A 21,046-nucleotide genomic window follows, 5' to 3' on the forward strand; every position below is an offset into this window, starting at 1 on the left:
GCTCAGATAAATCCAGACGCATTGTTCTTGGGGACAATACAGATAAGTCATAACTATTTCCTTTACCAAATCTGTTCATAAATAAGTACCATTTTAATAGTAATATCATCTTAATTTTAGCTTATTTTCCTTAGAAAATCTATGAGTTCGTTTTCAATGCCAGTTCAAAATTAAATCTTGGTGAATAAAAGGATTAAAATAATAAAAGGATTGGCGATCTACATAGTCTTTCGCTTGAATATGCTCGACTCTTACGATCATAGTAGGGATATTTTGAAAGACTACACCAGGTGAAAGTAAATTTTCTAGTGCATAAATGCGAATACCTATACATTAGAAACACGTTCCGTAGCTTGCTACCAGATGACAAGTGTTCCGCTTCCTAACACACCTATGTAGGTAATTAAATTATACGTAATTGCTTCTAACATAAACCGTATAACGATTACGCAGAAACGAAGAACAATCGTGTTGTATTCTAGTGTGATGCAGATAATCTGCATCTTCCTGTATGGCACGCTAAAAATGTTATTTTTGACTTGTTTAGCGGCTCGCCTTCGCTTCGCTCGGTTGCTCAAAAGGAAATAATATGGATAAGTCTTTACATAATTACATTCATTTATGATTTAAAACTAATGCTAATTTTTATTTTAAAAAAATCATTCTAGGTAAAAGCACCGACAAATGGAATTAAAAGCAAGTTTTTGAATTACATTAAATATTTATTTTTCAAAAGCTTCTACAGGAGACTTTTCACCCAATACTATTCCAAACCACAAGGACCTATAAATACAATAAAAGTTATGTCAAATATGCACAGTATGACTATCGTATACATAACGTCGGAATCATCATCAATCAGTTGCCATCCGTTGCAGACGAACCGTCGCGCATAACAACAATACAAATGGGAGTTAGGTATACAATTGGTGTTTTTTTGTTCGTTATTCGATATTATTTAATAGTTGTGTAAACGACGGGTGGAAAATTGTATGGTCTTCGTTTAAAATAACCCCATATATTTTTATTATAAAAATAACATTTGAGCCATGTTCACTACAGCTACTTCTTCTAATCTCACTACTCCTAATCTTAATATCTACATAGCAATCATTAATTAATGTTAAATGTTATTATGTGGACAAGAAAAGAATCGTTTTTTTTTCAATGAACTATGCTAACAATTTTTTTTAAATAATAAATCATGTTTTCTCTGATGTAACTAAGTACATAGTACCTACGTAATGATATGAAAACCGAGCCACAATAAAGCTAGTTCGTAATAAGACAATATACCAATCATAAAGGTCGTCTCTCAAACCACTGAACAATAATATTGCAATAGATATGAAGCTACTTCGTTTATACTTTTTATACATTTCCGTGCATACTAAAAAGCCGCGGACAAGTTTACGAGTTGATTCAATGAGCTCCCACGTTATGGTACGAGAAGCGAAAGTTACCCGATTCTAGGCCAAACTTTATTTTCTTTTCATTTACAAACATTTATGATGTATACCTACTTCGATATGAGTTATCGACTTTGTTGGAGAGAATAGTATTTTAAAAAAAGATTAACCTTACGCAAATTTCGTCAAAATATTGCCCATTTCATCAAAATAATATTAATTTGGATGAAGATAAGAAGAAATTAAATTAAAAGTAAATAACTGAGTGATAATGACGATTATTACAAGAGTTAGACGAATTCAAACAAACTTATAAAAATAGTAATTAAATGTTTTTATTGTATGTAATATGTGAAAGTGTTATTTTCAATTTATATTTTTCATTTTAATGTTTGATTCATACATAATATTATGACTTAGGGATTACACACCAAATGGGAAAAATAAGAAAGGAATTGCTGTTGGTGGTTCAAAAACTTTCGTCACAATCCATCAAACTTCTAAGGGACATTATAGAACCATGGAAAAGTAATTAAGAAATTACTATCAAAAAATTACTGTTTGTTTGTTGTAGACAAGTGAGAAATCTACGTCAAATGCAAATCAATAAACTACTTATATACTTAACACCATTTTTAAGTTAAGAAAATTTAGTACTAATTGTACTAAATTTTCTGACAAAAATCTTTGTTTTTTTTTAACAAACAAACACACAACAGTGAATAGTGATTGATGATTTTATACCATAATTATGGCCTTGCTATAGATACAGATGTCTTAACTTACTGGGTTATCCTTTGCTATGCTATATTGGGCACAATTTTTGAGTTTTCTTAGTTTAAAATCAATTTACAATTGATAGTTTCTACCCTCTTCATTAGTATCATAAGGTTCTAAGTGTATAAAAATAAGCTTTTAAAAGTGAAGTCCCATGTCCCCTAGTGGGGTAAGGGGCAGATGCATTATACATCTGTTTTACTGATCGATTTTCTTTAGGGACAAGTAGGTGATCAGCCGTCTGTGTGCTGCCAGACCGAGACATTTTTTTTTCTTCATCTCCACCGTGAATCGAACCCAGGACCCCTCGGTGCTACGCTCACGCGTCAACCACTATACCAAGGAGGCGGTCTGGTTATCAAATTAAGCAATAAGGTTAACACCAATTCCTTTTTTACTAACTACAAATAGAAGCTGATAACAGTGATAACATAGCATTACAATGGGCCATTTTTATCAGTTTAAGCCATTGGAAGGGTTAAAATGTATGTGATAATGAATTTTATAAACTACTACATCATAATTAGCTACTACATTACAAATTATGTAACGCCTGACGGATATTGATATTTGAATAAAAAATTAGTAATCATCATGCATTCAAAATTTCATTATGTAGACAAGATTATCTAGTCTTGTTATGTAAAAATATATATATAATGCTAACTAATATTAACACTATGAAAGTTTGGTTTTTTGTCCTTCTTTTGAGACTAACTGATAAACATGATTTTTGCCTGGAGATTGATAGTCGGAAACTAAACACTGTTTATCCTTACCAAAAGGTAAGAAGGCATTCAAAGCTAGTAAATTGTTTATGTTTGTTTGTAAGCAAAAAATAGTAATAAAAGCTTTAAAATGTAATGTGAAACAAAATTTTCATAGCTTTTATTAAGACAAAGTTATCACATCAAAGTTTTCAAAGTGACAATAATATCACATACCTAGGTAACAAAAAAGGAAAGAAAGTTCACATTCCTATTATTCAACTTTAATGCATCTCAAATGGCAGGTATTTACAATATATTATCTTTAAAGTTACAATGCACTGCATAAACAAGAACCCAATAAGATAAATTAGTGTCAATTTATAGCATTCTGACCTTAAGCAATTTGGAACATATAGGTCATATCCACCTACTTATTGCAATAAAGTTGATAGGCCAATTGTTTTAATGTTTGTCCCATTTACTCTAGGAAAACAATATAATGACATCACCATCTTAAATTGTTTGGATGTTTAATAACAGGATATTTAAACATCCAAACAGATGATTATTGTCACAACATTATTGTACCAAATATATAATATCATTCAATTTTTAAATATTTTTGTTCAATTGGTAAAGAAAAACCTACATGTAAAGGAATTACGAGAAATAAAAAATACAAAAAAATTTTGAACGTTATGATTCATCGGTACCGAACAGTAAGGCGGTAACAGGGAAACGCGTACCATAGAAACATGTTTAGGGCTGCGTGATTCAAAGAGGTTACCGTATTTTCAACAACGATATCCACCGCTTTGGAAGCTATCATAAAAATTGTGATTTCAATAGTAATGTCACCTGAAATCAAAGGTGAAGCCTCTCGGATTATCAGCCAGCGAGACGATGGCGGTCAAATAACGGCCGGATGGTCAAGCGTCAAAATACTTCAAATTTAATCATCTTATTCGAAATATAAATTAACTGATTTGTGAAAAATACGTTTAATAGAATAAAATTATATAAACTTACCACATGACAAGATTTTAACAAATTTAACTACCATTCACTCACAACACAAAACATTCCACATCCACAATTGACAATCACAGTCATACCACAGAGTCATACAGAGTACAGACATACACTGATTCCTTGACTGATTCACAGACACATCACACAGAACCGAATTAAATCTACTCTATGCACAGAACAGATTAGAGACAGTCTATAGACAGAAGAGGACAGAAGTATAAATACAAAATAAAGACTTGTCAAAGACTAAATAAAATTGTGGTTTGGGTCTGAATAAAACTAACGTTTAATTTTTTTTATTTATAAAATACTAGGTTTCCGCACGCGGCTTCGCCCGCACATTCAAAGAAAAACCCGCATGGTTCCCTTTCCCGTGGGATTTCCGGGATTGCGTCAATTTCCCGGGATAAAAAAAGCCTTTGTCCTTTCTCGGGTATCAAAATATCACCATACCAAATTTCATGAAAATTGGTTCAATAGGTGTTTAGGCGTGATTGAGTAACAGACAGAAAGACAGAGTTACTTTCGCTTTTATATACTCTGTCCATTATATTATTTGCTTTTTGACAGCTACACGCCTAGGTATTGCTCTGAGTACACGCCTATGTAGGATTGTATTGTCTATGTTTAAATGTCATACAAATAATTATTGTACTTCATGGACATGCCCCGCCCACTTAGAGATGTCTACACAGAATTATTCAATGATGGGTCGATAGATTATAATAATCGATAGAAATACTCTGTAAAATATATTCGATACAGAAAAACTCTTCTAATAAGTTATATAATTTAAACACAAAGACAACCAAATTGTAAGATAGAAACCAATAAATAATAAAATATTAGTTTAGGTTAGCTTTAACATAAAATTCATAGATATTATGTGGTCTTATTATCACATATCTTATTAGTACGTTTACGTTGTATTTATTATTTACGTACCTAATTCGAATTATGATAATATTTTAAATTTATAATTGAAATGGTATTACAATCGATAATCTTTTGGACATCACTTCTGGTATCAACCTTCGAGCTGTCAAAAAGCAATTCTTATAGTCTCGGAGCAATTAACAAGCCTGGAGAAGTAACAATTAATTGAACAATAACGCACTAGTTTGGCCTTTTTAGCTTATGGCAAAATGTCATGCGAAAAAAGAGGACAGATATATGTCAGTTCGACAGTTTGAAATGACATGTAGCCATTACAATGTGTTTTGATCACCAGTCTGGTGATCATCGCTTGGTTATTTTACTTATCTTTTTTGAAGTGAAAAACGAGTGTTTTAGTTTAATTTGTTATTTTATAAAAAGACAATTGACTAAAGATAACATGGCTTGTGTTGCTTACGGCTGTAAAAGCCGTAGTAATGTGAAATCAGACGAAGATAGAAATTTGTCATTTCACAGGTTAGTGTTTTGATCAATTTTTTTGTTAATTGTATTATAAATAAGTTAATTTACCTTATTTTCTTAATCATCTATGTTTTATCTAACCGTAATCATTGAAATGAAATCATAATCAGCTGAGTTTTTAGAAAAAATGCAAAATATAACTTCCATAGTGTTGTGCAATTATCGATACTTGAGTAGGAACGAAGTACTTCATTGATAATGACTGCTTTAGGTTAGGAGAAAAAAAAAGGTATTTAAGTATGGATTTTATTGTCATTTGCAGGTTTCTGGCTTGAGAACAATTAAAAGATGTTTGGGTTAAAGCTATAGCACAGGAAAAATTGTAAGCCTTCAAAACATTCTCGGCCTTGTTCAAATCATTTCGAATCAGACGGGAAGAATAGTAAAGTGCTTTGCAGAGATGCTGTGCCACAAGTTTAAGGTGGCATCTATTTTAAATAATAAATATTGTAATTTGGTAATTAAGTATCGAAATTAAAAGGTTGTAAAAAAAATAAATGTTTATTTGTTTTATTTGAAGCAATTTATTTTAAACTTGTACCAATTTTTTCCTGTGGGAATGAGTTATTTTCCTGCGGTAAATTGTAGCCTATAATATGTTATACTGATGTTTAAACTATATAATTATGAAGTTCCATAAAAACTCATTCAGTAGTTTTTACGTGAAAGAGTATCAAAATATGTCCATTCTTATATATTTTTGCTTTTATAATATTAGTAGGATACGACTATGGATTTGTAAAAAGATCAACCAGGTGGAAGTCAGATTCGCGCACGAAGGGTTCCGTATAATTCTATGAATGAATCTATGAAAACAGGAAAAAATACGTACCTTTTTACGAAACCATAAAAAAAACCTAAACCAAAATACCTCATAATATTTTTTTATAAATACCACTACCATACAATGCAAGGCAGTCAATACGCAGCGTAAATGAATAATTCCAAATTAAACGAATCTTAAAATTTGGAATTACCTATCCATAATTCAAAATTAAACGAATCTTAAATTATCTTCAAGCAATTTTATAACTTAATTTTTTTATTTATCGATATTTTAGTATTCGATAAAGTAAAGGCAAGCACTACCTTTTTAGAACAAAAAGTGGCTACATGTGAATTTGAATGCCAAGTAGATAACAGTGTGTTGTCTCTTCCTATCGCATTAATTAGGGTATTGAATAAAAGAGAGCCACTATATAAGAAACGTTCAATTAATTGTTACTTCTCCAGGCTTGTTAATTGCTCCGAGCTTATAGTGGACAGGCTATAGTAATATTAATATTATAGTATGGATCTTATGGATTAATACATTTTTTACAATTACATTTGACAGCTGCAGCTGGACGTAGACGTAGACGTAGTTCTACGTTCTTGTGTTACAATTATTTGGTTATAATATACATTAATTATTATAAGCATAATAAACAATAATTATTAATAATCTATTTATTAAATACTAATCCATAAATAAACTAATAAAAAAATATTTTCTAGTAAATTACACTTTCAACAATAATAATTAAAAAAGTTCACCTCAAAGATTATTTCAACGACTTAGTTCAACGATCACTGTTTCGTGCGTTTCGGACATTAAAAAATATTAATTTAAAAAAAAACTTATCTTGGTGGTAAAAAAATATAATTAATAATTATGTGAAATAAAGAGGAAGAGGTTTTCTTAATTTTATAATTTTAATAATCGACTTATTTTAATTATTCTTTATCATTGTGGATGTACTTAGTTTTCCTATATCTTAACTTCGTGATTTTCGGACGATGGGCTACTTATTCAAAAAATAAAAATATACAACATACACATAGTCTAGACTTGGTCTAGACTTATTCGGTCTTAAAGTTTAATCAAATTTGAAGCCCATTATTATTCTCTTATATTCAAAATCAATTATTATTAAGCATTACATAGTGGATATATCTGTAGCGACACCTCGCTCTGAATCGCGCAAGCGAAATGTTTTCGCTACAGAGCATAATACATATATGCAACTTTCCGACATCATTCATCGGCCGGCCTTCACGGCCGGCCAGTCGAGTAGACTGGTCGAGGATCCTCCCTTTTTCGATGGAGGAATTCCACCTTCCTTCCTCCACAGTGGTGACCCCTGACAGTTCACAACTCCTTCTGTCCATCCATGATGTCCATGCCCACCTATCCCTTCCCCACCTACGATCACCGCCCGCCAGCCAGCGCACTCGGCTTCAAATGGAGTCCTGTCCACTACCATGTATGATCGCGCATGCTTGGTCAGCTCCGCAGCCATCCTCACTGCACACTCCGACTCACTGGAGCATTACACGCAGCATCACCGCACTCAGTTCCGACTCACCGTGAACTAGCGGCTTCCTGTTCCGACTCACTGGAACACACCTGGCACAGGCAAGGCAACTCGTACTACGACCTCCGGTCTCGGAGGGGAGTGCTGAAGCGACACCTCGCTCTGAATCGCGCAAGCGAAATGTTTTCGCTACAGAGCTATATATACAACTTTCCGACATTATCCATTGGGGCCTTCACGGCCGGCCAGTCGAGTAGACTGGCCGGCCGCCTATACTTAATAATTATTATAAAGCTGTGGTAACGCCACAGCTGAAAAGATTGTTTGTTTGAATGCGCTAACCTCAGGAACTACTGGTCCAATTTGAAAAATTCTTTCGGTGTTTGATAGCCCATTTACCGAGGAAAGCTATAGACTTTGTATCAATACGCTAAGATCAACAGGAGCGGAGCCACCACAGAACTATATCGAGATAGAAGGAAAGAGTGTATGTACCTCGCGTGGCGAAAAGACGATTAATCATCGTCTTTGCTCGCCACGATGCTCAGTCCGCTCTCGAGTCTCGACCGCTCTACGTGTGTGACGTACTAATGCAAACATAAAATGGCCCCGTGCTCGATAATTAACTGTGCAAACACCACCAAAAAAGTTGAAGGTGTCAATGAAAATATTTTCTTTCACCGGTAAGTACTTTTTGCCCTAAAATATCTGTTATTACGTCTTATAAAACAATTTATTTTTGTGCTCCGTATTAATTTAATGTAAACGGTAACGGAATGATGCTACTTTTCCATTACGGCTTTAATTTGACACGCCAGACTGGACATGCATTGAAAACCAGCAATCAAAATAAAACATTCCAAACTGTCGAAACGCGGTTAAGGTTGATTTATCATTTTTCTGTCAAAAGTAAGGACATGGATTGAAGCAACGGGTCGTAAAAACTGGTTTCCTACGAAACACAGTCTGATTTGTTTTATACATTTTCACGAAGATTCGTTTACTGGCCCATCAAAGTTTCGGCGAATGTTAAGTAGTTGAGGAGTTCCTTCCGTCTCCATCATTAGCTCAGCACCATGATACTAGAATTTTATATTGTCACCTGACTTGCACAATGCACATGTATGCAAACTTTCAGCTCAATAAGTTGAGTAAAACTACTTTAATATTCAATTGCAAGGTTTGATCCGAACATACATACATACATTCATATACATACACTTTAAGTTAATAAAAATTGTAAAAATTAACATACATTTTTATTCTCATTCTTCTGTCAAGGTCAAAATCGATTCCCAATTCGATTCCATAAAATGTTTTAACTACCTACTTAGTTTCTATTTATTAGGAGACAATTATTTAGACGTTGTGAACATCACTAAAAGACTCGCGTGCGTCAAAGTACCTACGCAAAATGTTACACGCTCGGTTCTCATATAAATCGACTAACTATTTCCTTCTATCTCGATATAGTTCTGTGGGAGCCACGCGGGTGAAACTGCGAAGCGCATCTCACCCGAGCGTTTTCACATTATCCGATCCGATATCGGATATCGGACGCCGATAGCCGATATCCGATATCGGATACAATTTGCCCTTTCACATTGTCCGATAAAATCGTTCCGATATCATCATGAGTGTTGCCAGAAATTTTTAGAGAAAACTAAACTAAATTGCCAGTTGATAAAAAAAGGTATAATAAAAAAAAATCAAATGTTAAGAATCATAGTTGTAAATGTACATTAAAAATAACTACGATAAAGAAAAACAACTTCAAAAAAGAAAAGTAAAATGTAAAAAAAGATTTGATATCACAAATTACTGCATATTATTTAGATGTGCTATTTACTAAATAGTTTTGATATCGGTCATTTGTATAACATAATATACTTTATATGTTAACACATTATAAATTAAATAAATTTATATCAATACCTACTACAACCTAGTATTAGTTAATAGTTTTAGTAATCCATTCCATTCCATTCCAGTTTTAGTAATACATATTAGTAAATACCTTTCAAAATCTATTAAATGTATTTTTAGCAAGACGTACCTAGTCATTTAGTCATTTTTTCACTACATACATTTATTAAAAGTTCATGTAGTACCTATGATAAATTTATTAAGTGATACAATCTTTGTTCACATTTTCTTTTCTTTTTCTTATTACACTGTAATATCCTAAAATAATATTGTCACTCGTTCAAATATATTTGTAATATGATTGTTGTAATTTCCTGTAAGTAAAGATACATAAATTATTTTATTCTCATAAACAATTATTTTAGAATTAAGAGTTTTCAAACTTTGTATTCTTTGTTGTAAATTCAAAATAAAAATAAAATCGGTGTGAAATCTCCTCCTTTTTTTGAAGGCGGTTAAAAACAAAGCACTCAATGACAACAATACAATAAACAGCACAACCAACATCCGAGTAGGAGGAGCGAGGCAGAATGAGATAAAATAAAGATGATAGACACTAATGTTTTTGAAGATAGATATTTCAATTTAAGAACGCAATATATATTGTTTACTTCAGTTCAGCCAATTGCCGTATATTTTAATACGGCAAATAAAAATACCTGCCGTATAAATCGTATTTTAAATGCCTATAAATACTTAAATGTGTATTGTCTTAATAAAAAAAGGTTTCTTTTAATAGAAAGGGTTTTAGGTTAAAAGCAAAGAATTTTTTTAAAGATTGAGCGCCCTATAAGACTGAAAATACACAAACTAGTGCTTTTTTGCTGTTGGTATACTGCCTTTTCGAAAATTGAGTTGGCAACACTGAACATTATCGTCCGATAGCTCACGGGCATATCGGTGTCGGCTCCGATATCCGATATCGGACCGGACAATGTGAAAGACAGGCACATATTTCATACATTTTACTTCCCTCCGATATCGGATATCGGCTATCGGCTTCCGATATCCGATATCGGATCGGATAATGTGAAAACGCTCTCAGAGCAATAAAGATCTCACCAATAAAAATTTTAGATTACCTTCTTCTTTTTTTTTTGTCTATGCTTGACACATGTATAACGGCGTCAAGTATCAAGTGTGACATAATATGACATATTTATGTGACAATACACTATACAGTGACATTACGGCAATCAGGATTTGAATTTTGCGATTTTATAAATTTTTGTGAATTGTGATAAATAAATTAATATAACATGTTAAGCCGTCATTGTATACAATTTACAAATACTGCTAGAGCAGTTTTGTATAGCAAAACTCTTTTGAATAGAAAAGTATCGGAACCCCTATATTGTTGTTGTAACAATTTTCAAAAAAGGTTATAATTTGTTGTATTTCTTATATTATTGAACCATATTACGTATTTGTTATGCTTTAAATATTAATAACTTTGTTCAGGTTATTGCGAATAGAACGCAGCAGGCGTAATATTGAAAAAACTTCAGTCTCAAACAAAATATTACACAATGGGGGCATACCTAAGGATGCCAAACGAATTGAAAAATATTCTTTAAATTCTGAAGATTTGTTGGAAAAGTTAATAGCTGGTTTATCAGCTGATATATATCAAAAGAATAGAGTGTATAAAAATGACTTGATGAGAGTAATTGATAAAGTTAAGGAGTTCAATTTTTCAAGCAAAAAACAACAATTGCTTCTTATTCGTTGTTGTTCAGAACTTCTTCCAGATGAAACACCAGCTACTAGAATGGCTTTAGTTAAGGAAGTATGGAACACTATCAGGTAAAAATGCTATCATAATGTTTACTGACATATCTGCTGTTTCCAGGAGACTTTATATGATTTAAAAAGCTTGAAGATTTTTATATTGTGTCTATGGGAATAGTCATAAAATGTGTACAGCCAAAAGCTATAACAATTTTGTATTTTAACACAAATTGTAAATTTTAATGCTCAAGCTTAAAATGTTCAATCTTTACTAATATTTATAAAGCTGAAGAGTTTGTTTGTTTGAACATGCTTATCTCAGGAACTACTGGTTCGATTTGTAAAATTATTTCGGTGTTAGGTAGCCCATTTATCGAGGAAGGCTATACACGCTAAGACCAACAGGAGCAGAGCCACGCGGGTGAAACCACGGGATGCAGCTAGTAAAATAATACAAATATAATATTTAATTTCAGCTCTCATGCAAGATTTGAAGTTGATCACTATAATGAATTATTAAGAGTATATATAGCTAATAACAGAACAATAGTAGCGAGCACCTTTATTAATGAAATGAATCCTGTTAAACCAAACGATACAACATTTGAGCTTCTGCTAAAAGCTTTGAGTGAGGTATGTTTGAATATTTTTTTCAATTATTTGTTTATAGAAATATAAAATGTTTAATCTTATATATAAAATTCTCGTGTCACAATGTTAGTCTGCATACTCCTCCGAAACGGGTGGACCGATTCTCATGAAATTTTCTGTGCATATCGGGTAAGTCTGAGAATCGGCCAACATCTATTTTTCATATGTAGGTACCACGGGCGAAGCCGGGGCGGACCGCTAGTATATATATAAAATGTATTGTTTATCAAGTGTATAAGTTTTTAAACAAATATTACTTGTTAACTTTAACTTGTATATGGGTAACTTAGCTTACAATTTAATACAGTTATTAAATTTTGTATTTATTTAATTGATATTGTATACTTGTAAATATTTTTAACTTGGTGTGATACATTAAATTGTCAAATAAATAAATAAAACATGTTTCAGGTTGGAAACATCAACCAGACAACAGAAGTGTTGTCCAATATGAAAACTTTAGGTTTATCAACCAATGAGAACATTTTCAATTCACTCATAATTTGTCATGGTAAAGCTGGGTGAGTACATATATTATGATTTAATTAAATTTAAACTAGTTATGAAGCTGTTTGAATGAATAGATAACTTTGTAGCAATTTATTAGTATTCAATACTATTGTTAAAGATAGATTCTTTGCTCTTAATAAAATAACTGATTTTACTACTTAACTACTACATGGAATATAGAACATAGAATTCTATCCCATAGAATGGAAATTAGAAACTATTCTGATCATCAATTTCATCATCAATTTATCTTTTATATTTGTGAAACCAAAAAAGTTCTTTTAAACCTGAAAACGTGTGTCGTCTCAAAAAGCGACGCGACATTTTTGATTAGTCAACACTGTCAAATAAACCAAACCCGATAAAATAAAGGGTGGACTCCAATGGGAGCAACATCCTTCCTGCCATACCCGCCTACAACATATCCGCTTATAGTCTAGCTACTGATCACAGATAAAAAACAAATATAATTATATTTTGTGAGAAGAGAAATTATCTATTATTTGAAGTTATTTATAAATCCATACTAATATTATAAATGCGAAAGTAACTCTGTCTGTCTGTCTGTTACTCAATCACACCTTAACTACTGAACCAATTTGCATGAAATTTGGTATAGAGATATTTTGATACCCGAGAAAGGACATTGGATAGGTTTTATCCCGGAAATCCCACGGGAACGGGAACTATGCGGGTTTTTCTTTGACTGCGCGGGCGATGCCGCGGGTGGAAAGCTAGTTTAAAATATTTGATTATTGTGAAGGCATAGCATACTTAAATACTTTCATTTTTTTCAGGAAGCTAGATGGCATACAAGAGGTGTTAACAATGATGAGTTCATTGAAAATACCAAAAACAGTGGATACATATACAGCACTAATTAAAGCTTATGCTTGGAATAAGAAAAATAACTTAGTCATAGAACAATTTAGAAATGCTCTCGATAAAGGATTTGTTTTTGAAGAATTGCACATTATGGATGTTGTAAAGACTTTAGCTGCTGTTGGGAATTATGAATTAGTACCAAAAGTAAGTTATATTATAATACTAGCTTCCGCCCGCGGCTTCGCCCGCGTGGTGTTTTTTCGGAATTAAAGGTAGCCTATGTTCTTTCTCAGGGTCTAAAGATTGTCTGTGCCAAATTTCATCAAAATCGGTTGAGAGGTTTAAGCGGGAAAGCGTAACAGACAGACAGACAGACAGAGTTACTTTTGCATTTATAATATTAGTAGGGATTACAAATATTATGAAATATTATTTGTAGGTAGGATTTGAGTGGTGGAGCCCAAATTGAAGTGGAAAAATTATTAATGAAATGCAAATGAAAATCAATACTTTGATATAATAATTTAATGGATGAATAGTTGTCACTTGTCACTATTTCCTGCCAAATCATGTTTAGCTGTCAGAGACTATAAATTACCGTCTTTCTTTGAATCGTGGCGCATTCGTACGAATTGTGCCTATGGGCTCGGAGTTGTTTATACGACGTTTGACCCAACTACCCTCACTTTATTAATAGTCGTTGACTTGCTATGATTTGTTATCAACTGCCTACATTAAGTAAGGCAGTTGTGTAGAATCGCAGTATATTCTTATTACATTCAAACTAATATTTAACCCGGCACCCCGTGTAATTTCTTATACATACTATTATACTATTTATTACATATCATAGTCCACTTTCTGCTATTTGCTTAATGGAAATTGCCGAAAAAACTATCTTATCAATATAGAACAAATATTACCAATTAAAATTAAGTGTTTTATAAGATATATGTATAAACACAGAAAAGAAAAACAATAGGGCAGTACGTAATTCAAATATAACGTTTTTATATAATATACCTATTTATTTTTCAGGTATTAAAATATCTACCAGAAGAAATACTAAAAACACCATCCATATCACCGTACATGCAAAGTGTATGTACACAACTAGTGTTTCAAAACCATCCACTCGTAGCATTGGAGATATACAAGTGTCTGCCGTTACCTTCATTTGGGCCGAAAGATGACCAGGGCTTGCATGGGAGGAGCTTAGTTCGGGATTGTGTCAAGGCGTCAATGGTAACCTTTTTTTCAACTTATTTTTTACGTGACAACGTCTTATAATTTGATAGAGCCGGCTGCACGCACGAAAAAACATGACTCATGCGGCGTTACCTCGCTCTGAGGCGTTCCATGTAAGGCTTGAAGTGCGAGCGAGAGCGCGGCACGAGCGAAAAAGATGCACAATCGGCCTTAAGACGTTGTCACATTCAACTATCGTCAGTAAACCGACTTTACAGACAACTAATTTTTTTGATATAAATTTAAACCATATAGTGAAAAAGTAAGAGTATTTTGATTTTAAATTAAGATACAGTCAACGTCTACATTTATTTCAAATAATGTAAATATAGCATGTTGGAAGGGTTTAATTTAGTACATAACTAGGACCAATTTAATGAGAGCTGTATTTTTCTTTGTCTTTCAATGTGGGATAAATTTTCCCTTGAAAATGAAGTAAAAGCCTAATAAATTTTACTTAATTTTAGCCTTCAAATGTAATAGCCCTAATCACGCAAGAGCTCATGTCATCCGGTAGAAATCCTTTAGCACTGCAAAATGCCTCAGAATGTGCCCTGCAGTTGGGCAAAGTGCCCCTGGCTTTGGATATGTTTACAAGAATGAAGATATTAGGCATGCCCGTCCGGCCACATTACTTTTGGCCTATTTTAGTACACTCTTCTAAGACGTATGGAGAGAAAGGTATGTTTCTAATTTACTTTGCGAAAGTTTTAGCTTTTTTTTTGTGTATTAGTTGATTTATGTAACAGATCACAGTTTTTATAATTTAGTAGCTCATAATATGCCATTCTAAATGAATAAGGCGTCAGATTTCTATCATATATTTAATTCCTTATGATGTGCTTATTCTATAGCCACAAACGAATGTACTAGCTATTTACTTAGGATAGCTGCAATTTACTTACTTATTTTAGTTTTGTATAATAAACTTCTATACCTATTTCGTTATTAAAATTTAAGTTGTACATCACCTACATAGTGTCTAATAGACCCTACATACCTTACAGATTATGCTGATAATCCATGCGAGTAATTTCAATTAGAAATTTAAGAGAAAATTAATTTTCTCTACTTACCAACAGGTATAATGAACACAATATCAACAATGGTGACCATGGACGTCAAACCAGACTACGAGACGATAAAGGAATACGCTCTGCCATTCGTTAGTTTCACTTCTCCGCAGAATTTAATGAAGAAATTCGTGGACACCGGCCTATCGGTGGGCGTTGTGCTTACACCCATGATGGAGACATTGCTTAGCACAGGACAGACGAGGGCTGCTAGCGAGATATGTATGTATTTTAGTTCTCCTGGGTTCCTCCCCGAAGCCTTTGGCAGCCCTCACAAGCTGCTTGGCTTCATGGAGGAGCTCGGGTGGTTTCAGTTTTAGCTGGTTTCCCCCACCTCCCTCTCACGCAAAATAGGCGCTTGACGTCGAGTTGCGGAGAAATGCCCGTCTATTATTATTTTTATGTATTTTAGTTTCTTTATTAACTTTTATTTTATTTTTAGTTTCCTAGTGTCTAAATGCTTTATAAATGAATTTTTTTTTAATTTTAATTAGATTACGCACGGCGCTGGTCGAATCCCTCCCCGTGATGATTTTTTTCTATTATTTAAAAAACTTCTTAGTTTACCTTTTTAATAATGGTTTTTCAAGAAAAATGTGGACATGCCCTTTTATTTTTCCAGTGATTACCCATTAATATGATGGAGCATTAAAAATTATTGATGGAGTCCTAAGAAAATATAAATATAACGACTAAACACAATAAAAATAGACCATTTAATTTTCCCAAAATCTGTCACATATTTTTTTTTTTTCATATCTACCCACTAATAAAAATTATTAATTTCTCCAATATTCTTTCAGGTGAATTATTTCAAGGCAAAGTAGACGCAGAGCGTATAATAAAACCTCTATACAAATCGTATCTAATGAGTTCCGATTTAAAATCAACCATTCATATATTAGAAGATATGTCAAATAGAGCTTTGGACAAAAACAAGGATTGGGTTGGGAGGTTCTTATGCCAGTTTATGAAAAGTAGACGAATCAAAGATGATATCAATGATGTGTTCCAAATTGCGACGGTGAGACTGTTTTACTAATTTACCGTAATTTTTGTATATTATGTCACTCAAAACGTAATACCGGCCAAAAGCAAACAATTGCCAAAATTATAGTCAAAATTCTACGACTTGTTACATTGTAATTAGTAAATTCAAATTCAAATTCAAATTCAAATTGCCTTTATTTGCTGAATGTAGTTACAAAGCTGAGGTACAAATTTTATAGGTTCTTACTTCTTAGACATTCTGCTCGTAGTTGAGCGTGCAGTAGATAATAGAATCTTTAATTCATTGTAGCCAAAACCAATTATAAATTAGAATTAACGTTATTTCAACTTTCACAAGAAAAAAATCTATTTACAAATCTACATTCAGGCTTTGGATTTTATTTAGCAGGATGCGTCAATCCTTTCCAAATTACTGTCTGGAAAAAACCTCCTTAATAATTTATTTTACGCTTGCGCAGGCATTATCGTCTACAGACGTGAGAATATCAACAGCGGCATCCGATTTCTGCATATCGAACATGCCAGCATGTTATAAAAATGCTGAGGCGTTAAAGGAAATTCTTATAAATATAACAGATGAAAGATTAGTTGATGAGGAAGATATGATCGTGCAGAATGCTATGCAACATCCGGTAATGTATTACTTAAAATGAAGTTAAAATTTTCTAAATGCTTGCATAGATATATTTCAAGTGTGGCTATAGTCCTAATTCATAAGACAAGGGTCATTTTACACAAATTTTTATAAAAAAAAACAAATTGTCTGAAATTGTTTTATTCACAATATACTCAACTTTGTTCTTATTTATATTATCTTATGTGTAAGATTTTTCTCTATTGATGGTGGATAAAATTGTGAATAGTTATTATTTTAACTTTTTAAATATGTTTCATAGTATCAATAATATATTATGTATGTAGTAAAACCTTATTTTTATGATTATCACACAGAAACGTATGAACGAAGGTTCACTACGAGCGCACTTGAACGAACTTGAAGCTAAGGGCATGAACACACGGGGCGTTTTGCGGAAACTCCTACAGCAGTACTGTAGGGAGGGGAATTTAACCGCCGCTCGGGAAATCGCTGATAAGTGTCAGAAAGAAGGGGTGCGTATTTGATTTATTTAGTTTTTTTGTTATAGATTAAAAATATAAATTATATTTTTAAATAAATTACAGAACCAATTTTAAAATGAAAATATTTTACGCCTTTTGTAGATAAATCAAATATACCTTAGAAATACCGCTCAAAGTTTATAGAGATAAATGAAAAAAAGAAAAGAAAAAATGCGACTGAAATGTGCTCCACTTTTTCTTTTTTATTATACATAGTTTAAATTTTTTTAAACAATATGTCTCGAACTTATTTTCCTAGAATTTTTGTTTGGAACAGGTAATCCTTTTGACTAACCAAACTCCCTATTAATCTTCAATTAATTGTAAATTATCCTTCCAGGTATTCCTATCAGCCGGTATGAAAGCGGCCATTTTCGATTTACACGTCAAAATGGGTGAACTAGACCTGGCCGAGCTAACTCTCGCGGATTTAACCAAATCTACACCTAACTTCGTGTTGGATGAGTACAAAGTGATCGACTTTGCGACGCTCATGGTGTATAGGAATAAGATAGAACAAGCGTTTAACTTGATCAAGGAACAGTCTAAGAAACGGTAAGTTTTGTGGATCATACAAAAGAATTGTAGTAGAAGTGTTTTAGATAGCTGTTGTTGTGAAGAAAGAAAATCGCGGTGTTTTTATTTACAAAAAATCGTATTTTTTTTTCGTATAATCTATGTATGCAAATATAATATCTATGCAAAAAAAACAAACATATTTTGTGTGAATCAAATGTATGTATGATGAAATTCTAGGCAGAGTGGTGTGATAGTCGACTTTATTATTGTAAAGATCACTGAGCATATTGTGATAATAACAGATATTTATCAAGTTACTTGCGTTATACCCGGATAAAAAACTTAGGCGCTTATCCAGTCTAATGTATATATCTGTATCAAATCATCGAGCACCGATCAGCTGTTTTAGCGTGAAAGAGCATACATTCACATATTCTTACAAACTCATATTTTATTATATTTTTGTCTCATTTTCCAGTCGGATAACCGGCGGCCAGAGCATATCAATGAACTGCTGGCGGCTCCTGGACGCAGTAGCAGCTCGCGGCAGTCCCGCACACGCGCGCACCGCACTGGAGCTGCTGCTCACGTTGGGGTACTGCAAGCCGGGCAACGTGCTGCTGGGGCCCGTGGTCAGGGCGTGGCTGAAGAGGTAAGTGGCTTCTTGGGGTATTTTAGGGTGTTTTTTGCCAATTTTAGGGTATTTTTGCCTAGTTTCGACGGAGCACTGTGGGTTTAAGTTGGTAAAAATCCAGAATAACCCACAGCTTCCGCCCCGGAGGCCGTGGGAAATCTATGCAAGATTTCCCCAAAAAAATAATGTATTCCAAGTTTGTGCTTAGGTAAGTTATAGACTGACTATTGTAACGCATATCAATGAACTGCTGGCGGTTCCTTGGCGGCTTTTTATACTTTTTTGGGGTATTTTTGCTTTAATGTGTAATGTTATATTTGCGTCCTTGCGGCTTAGACACAATGTATTAGAGAGATGAGTGGGTGATTTGGACTAAACCCGCTGAATATGTAGAGATATTTTGTGGAGTTATTATAATGCATTTGAAACAAGTGCCATGTATCCAAACCACCGCGTGAATTATAAAATTATAATGATGTAAATAGAATACAAAAGGTTAGACGACTACAAAATTATATTACTCTACTGGGATTCAAACTCAATAATTATTATCTGGTTATAAACTTATCATTAAGCCAAGAAGTAAGAACAATGTCTAACCGGTATCTATTCCCATTTTAATCCATTTATCTTCAAATCATCTCCGTATTTAAAAATGTTATTCGTTTCTCTGTTTCTATAGTAACAACCATCAAGAAGCGGTCAACGAATTCGTTCGTCTGGCGAACAAATACAACAAGACGCCATTAAAACATGAACTCTTAGTTACAATACTACGTCACATGGGGGAGGGGAAGTCGGAGGATTTCTTCCTTGTTAGTGAGAAGTCGAATGGGAGCTACAATAAGATGGTCCAGACTATACTGAACACGTGCAAGAAAGTGCATGGCGCTAGTGATGTGCAGGTTTATTTTTTTTTATTAAATACAGAGTAAAAATGTTATAAGTGAATAGTGATTTAAAATGGGATATTATGTTTGTTGTTTTATATTAAAATGTGCACAATTGATCAAGATGTGAAAATGTGTTAATACTTACACTATTTAGTTCTAGGGTATTTTGCATACCATTTTTTTTTAATTACAAATGAACTCTTAAATAATTATTATGAATAAAATCTATCAAAAACATATAAAAACATCATACAAAACAATTTTATATATGAGCTTCTGGCTTAATAATACATCTGAAATGTTTTTATACGTATTATCATAATTATTTTTTATATTATCTTCAGCTTACCCTCATAGCGGCGCTCGCCGACGTGGGCTACAAGAAGACCCTACGCAAGTTGTTCCTAGACCCTACATTCCGTTTCCACCCGGAAGCGTTACTACGTCACTGCGAAAGATTCGCCGACGATAAGAAACTAGACGCGTTGGACGCAATCGCAGAATGTTCTAGAGGCGTGAGAAATGTGGACACCGCTGAGATATACAGCCTTATGTTGGATGTTTATCGTGAGTACATATTGCTTATTTAGCTTGTGGTAAACATTTGTTGGACAACAGTTGCAAAACATTGTCGGTTCGTGGTCGTCAATGTTTTCCCTCCCTTTTTTCGTAAAAATGGCGGTAGCTTATTAAATATTTCGTTTAAAATAAAAAAAATATTTTTAAAGAAATAAAAAAAAAATCGATCACGAGGCGGGATTCGAACCCGCATCTATTTGCCATACCGATTCTAAAAATTTCTCATGTTTTGTCACTCTTATTAATTAATCTTATCTATATTATTTCAGAACGTGATGACGAATGTGACAAAGCCCTATCGTTATGGACTCGCATGCAAGAAGCAGAAGTTATTCCTTCACAGAAGTTCGTACGCAACCTCTGTTCCCTTTGTAAAGCCAACAATAAATCATTACCCCCCGAATTATCAGCGCTGTTGGATAAACAGGCAAAATCAGCGGCAGTATAAGAAATAACAATATAGGAAAAATTATAAAAAATACTAGAGTAGTATCTGTGATATTATTTATAATTCTTAGAGCGTATACGCACTATGCGGGTAGCCGCATTGCGGGTAGCCGTCCGGCTGACCGCAAGCACAATTATGTACGTAATATTCATTTCTATGCGCACTGCGATGCGGCTACCGCAGACCGCACAGTGCGCATAGAAATGAATATTACGTACATAATTGTGCTTGCGGT

General features: G+C 33.3%; 2 protein-coding genes across 4 annotated transcripts in view; one reads left to right on the plus strand and one right to left on the minus strand.

The window, feature by feature from the left end:
* Arf6 (ADP-ribosylation factor 6) overlaps positions 1-4,073 on the minus strand; it is a 38,409-nt gene extending 34,336 nt beyond the window's left edge. For both annotated transcript variants that reach the window (XM_090103136.1, XM_090103135.1), the window contains exon 1: positions 3,926-4,073. The gene's annotated coding sequence lies outside the window, so the exon portion shown is untranslated. The remainder of the gene's footprint in view (positions 1-3,925) is intronic.
* Positions 829-20,874, plus strand: Lrpprc2 (Leucine-rich pentatricopeptide repeat containing 2). Of its 2 annotated transcripts, none has more exons than XM_090103133.1 (16): positions 829-918; positions 11,032-11,376; positions 11,778-11,934; positions 12,364-12,473; positions 13,260-13,491; positions 14,326-14,532; positions 15,003-15,216; positions 15,618-15,830; positions 16,412-16,632; positions 17,078-17,251; positions 17,571-17,729; positions 18,079-18,293; positions 18,736-18,909; positions 19,574-19,796; positions 20,129-20,351; positions 20,633-20,874. In XM_090103133.1, exons 1-16 carry the CDS (start codon positions 908-910, stop codon positions 20,809-20,811), a joined length of 3,057 nt encoding a protein of 1,018 aa, XP_089959259.1. In that variant the 5' UTR covers positions 829-907; the 3' UTR covers positions 20,812-20,874. The 2 variants fall into 2 exon arrangements, with proteins under 2 accessions (XP_089959259.1, XP_089959258.1); XM_090103132.1 differs by lacking the exon at positions 829-918 and adding an exon at positions 10,758-10,951.
* The last annotated feature ends 172 nt before the right edge of the window (positions 20,875-21,046 follow it).

Source organism: Colias eurytheme, chromosome 6 (genome assembly GCF_061535395.1).
Source record: "Colias eurytheme isolate Ceu_HAF_F1 chromosome 6, ilColEury1 Martin Lab GWU primary, whole genome shotgun sequence".
NCBI lineage: Eukaryota > Metazoa > Arthropoda > Insecta > Lepidoptera > Pieridae > Colias > Colias eurytheme.

Bases quoted from the DNA above. Each gene is read 5' to 3' on its own strand.
- Lrpprc2 (XM_090103132.1), top strand. From the start codon at position 10,830: ATGTTAAGCCGTCATTGTATACAATTTACAAATACTGCTAGAGCAGTT. The intron at 15,831-16,411 runs GTATGTATTTTA...ATATTCTTTCAG, and splicing joins GAGGGCTGCTAGCGAGATAT to GTGAATTATTTCAAGGCAAA. The intron at 18,294-18,735 runs GTAAGTTTTGTG...CTCATTTTCCAG, and splicing joins AAGGAACAGTCTAAGAAACG to TCGGATAACCGGCGGCCAGA.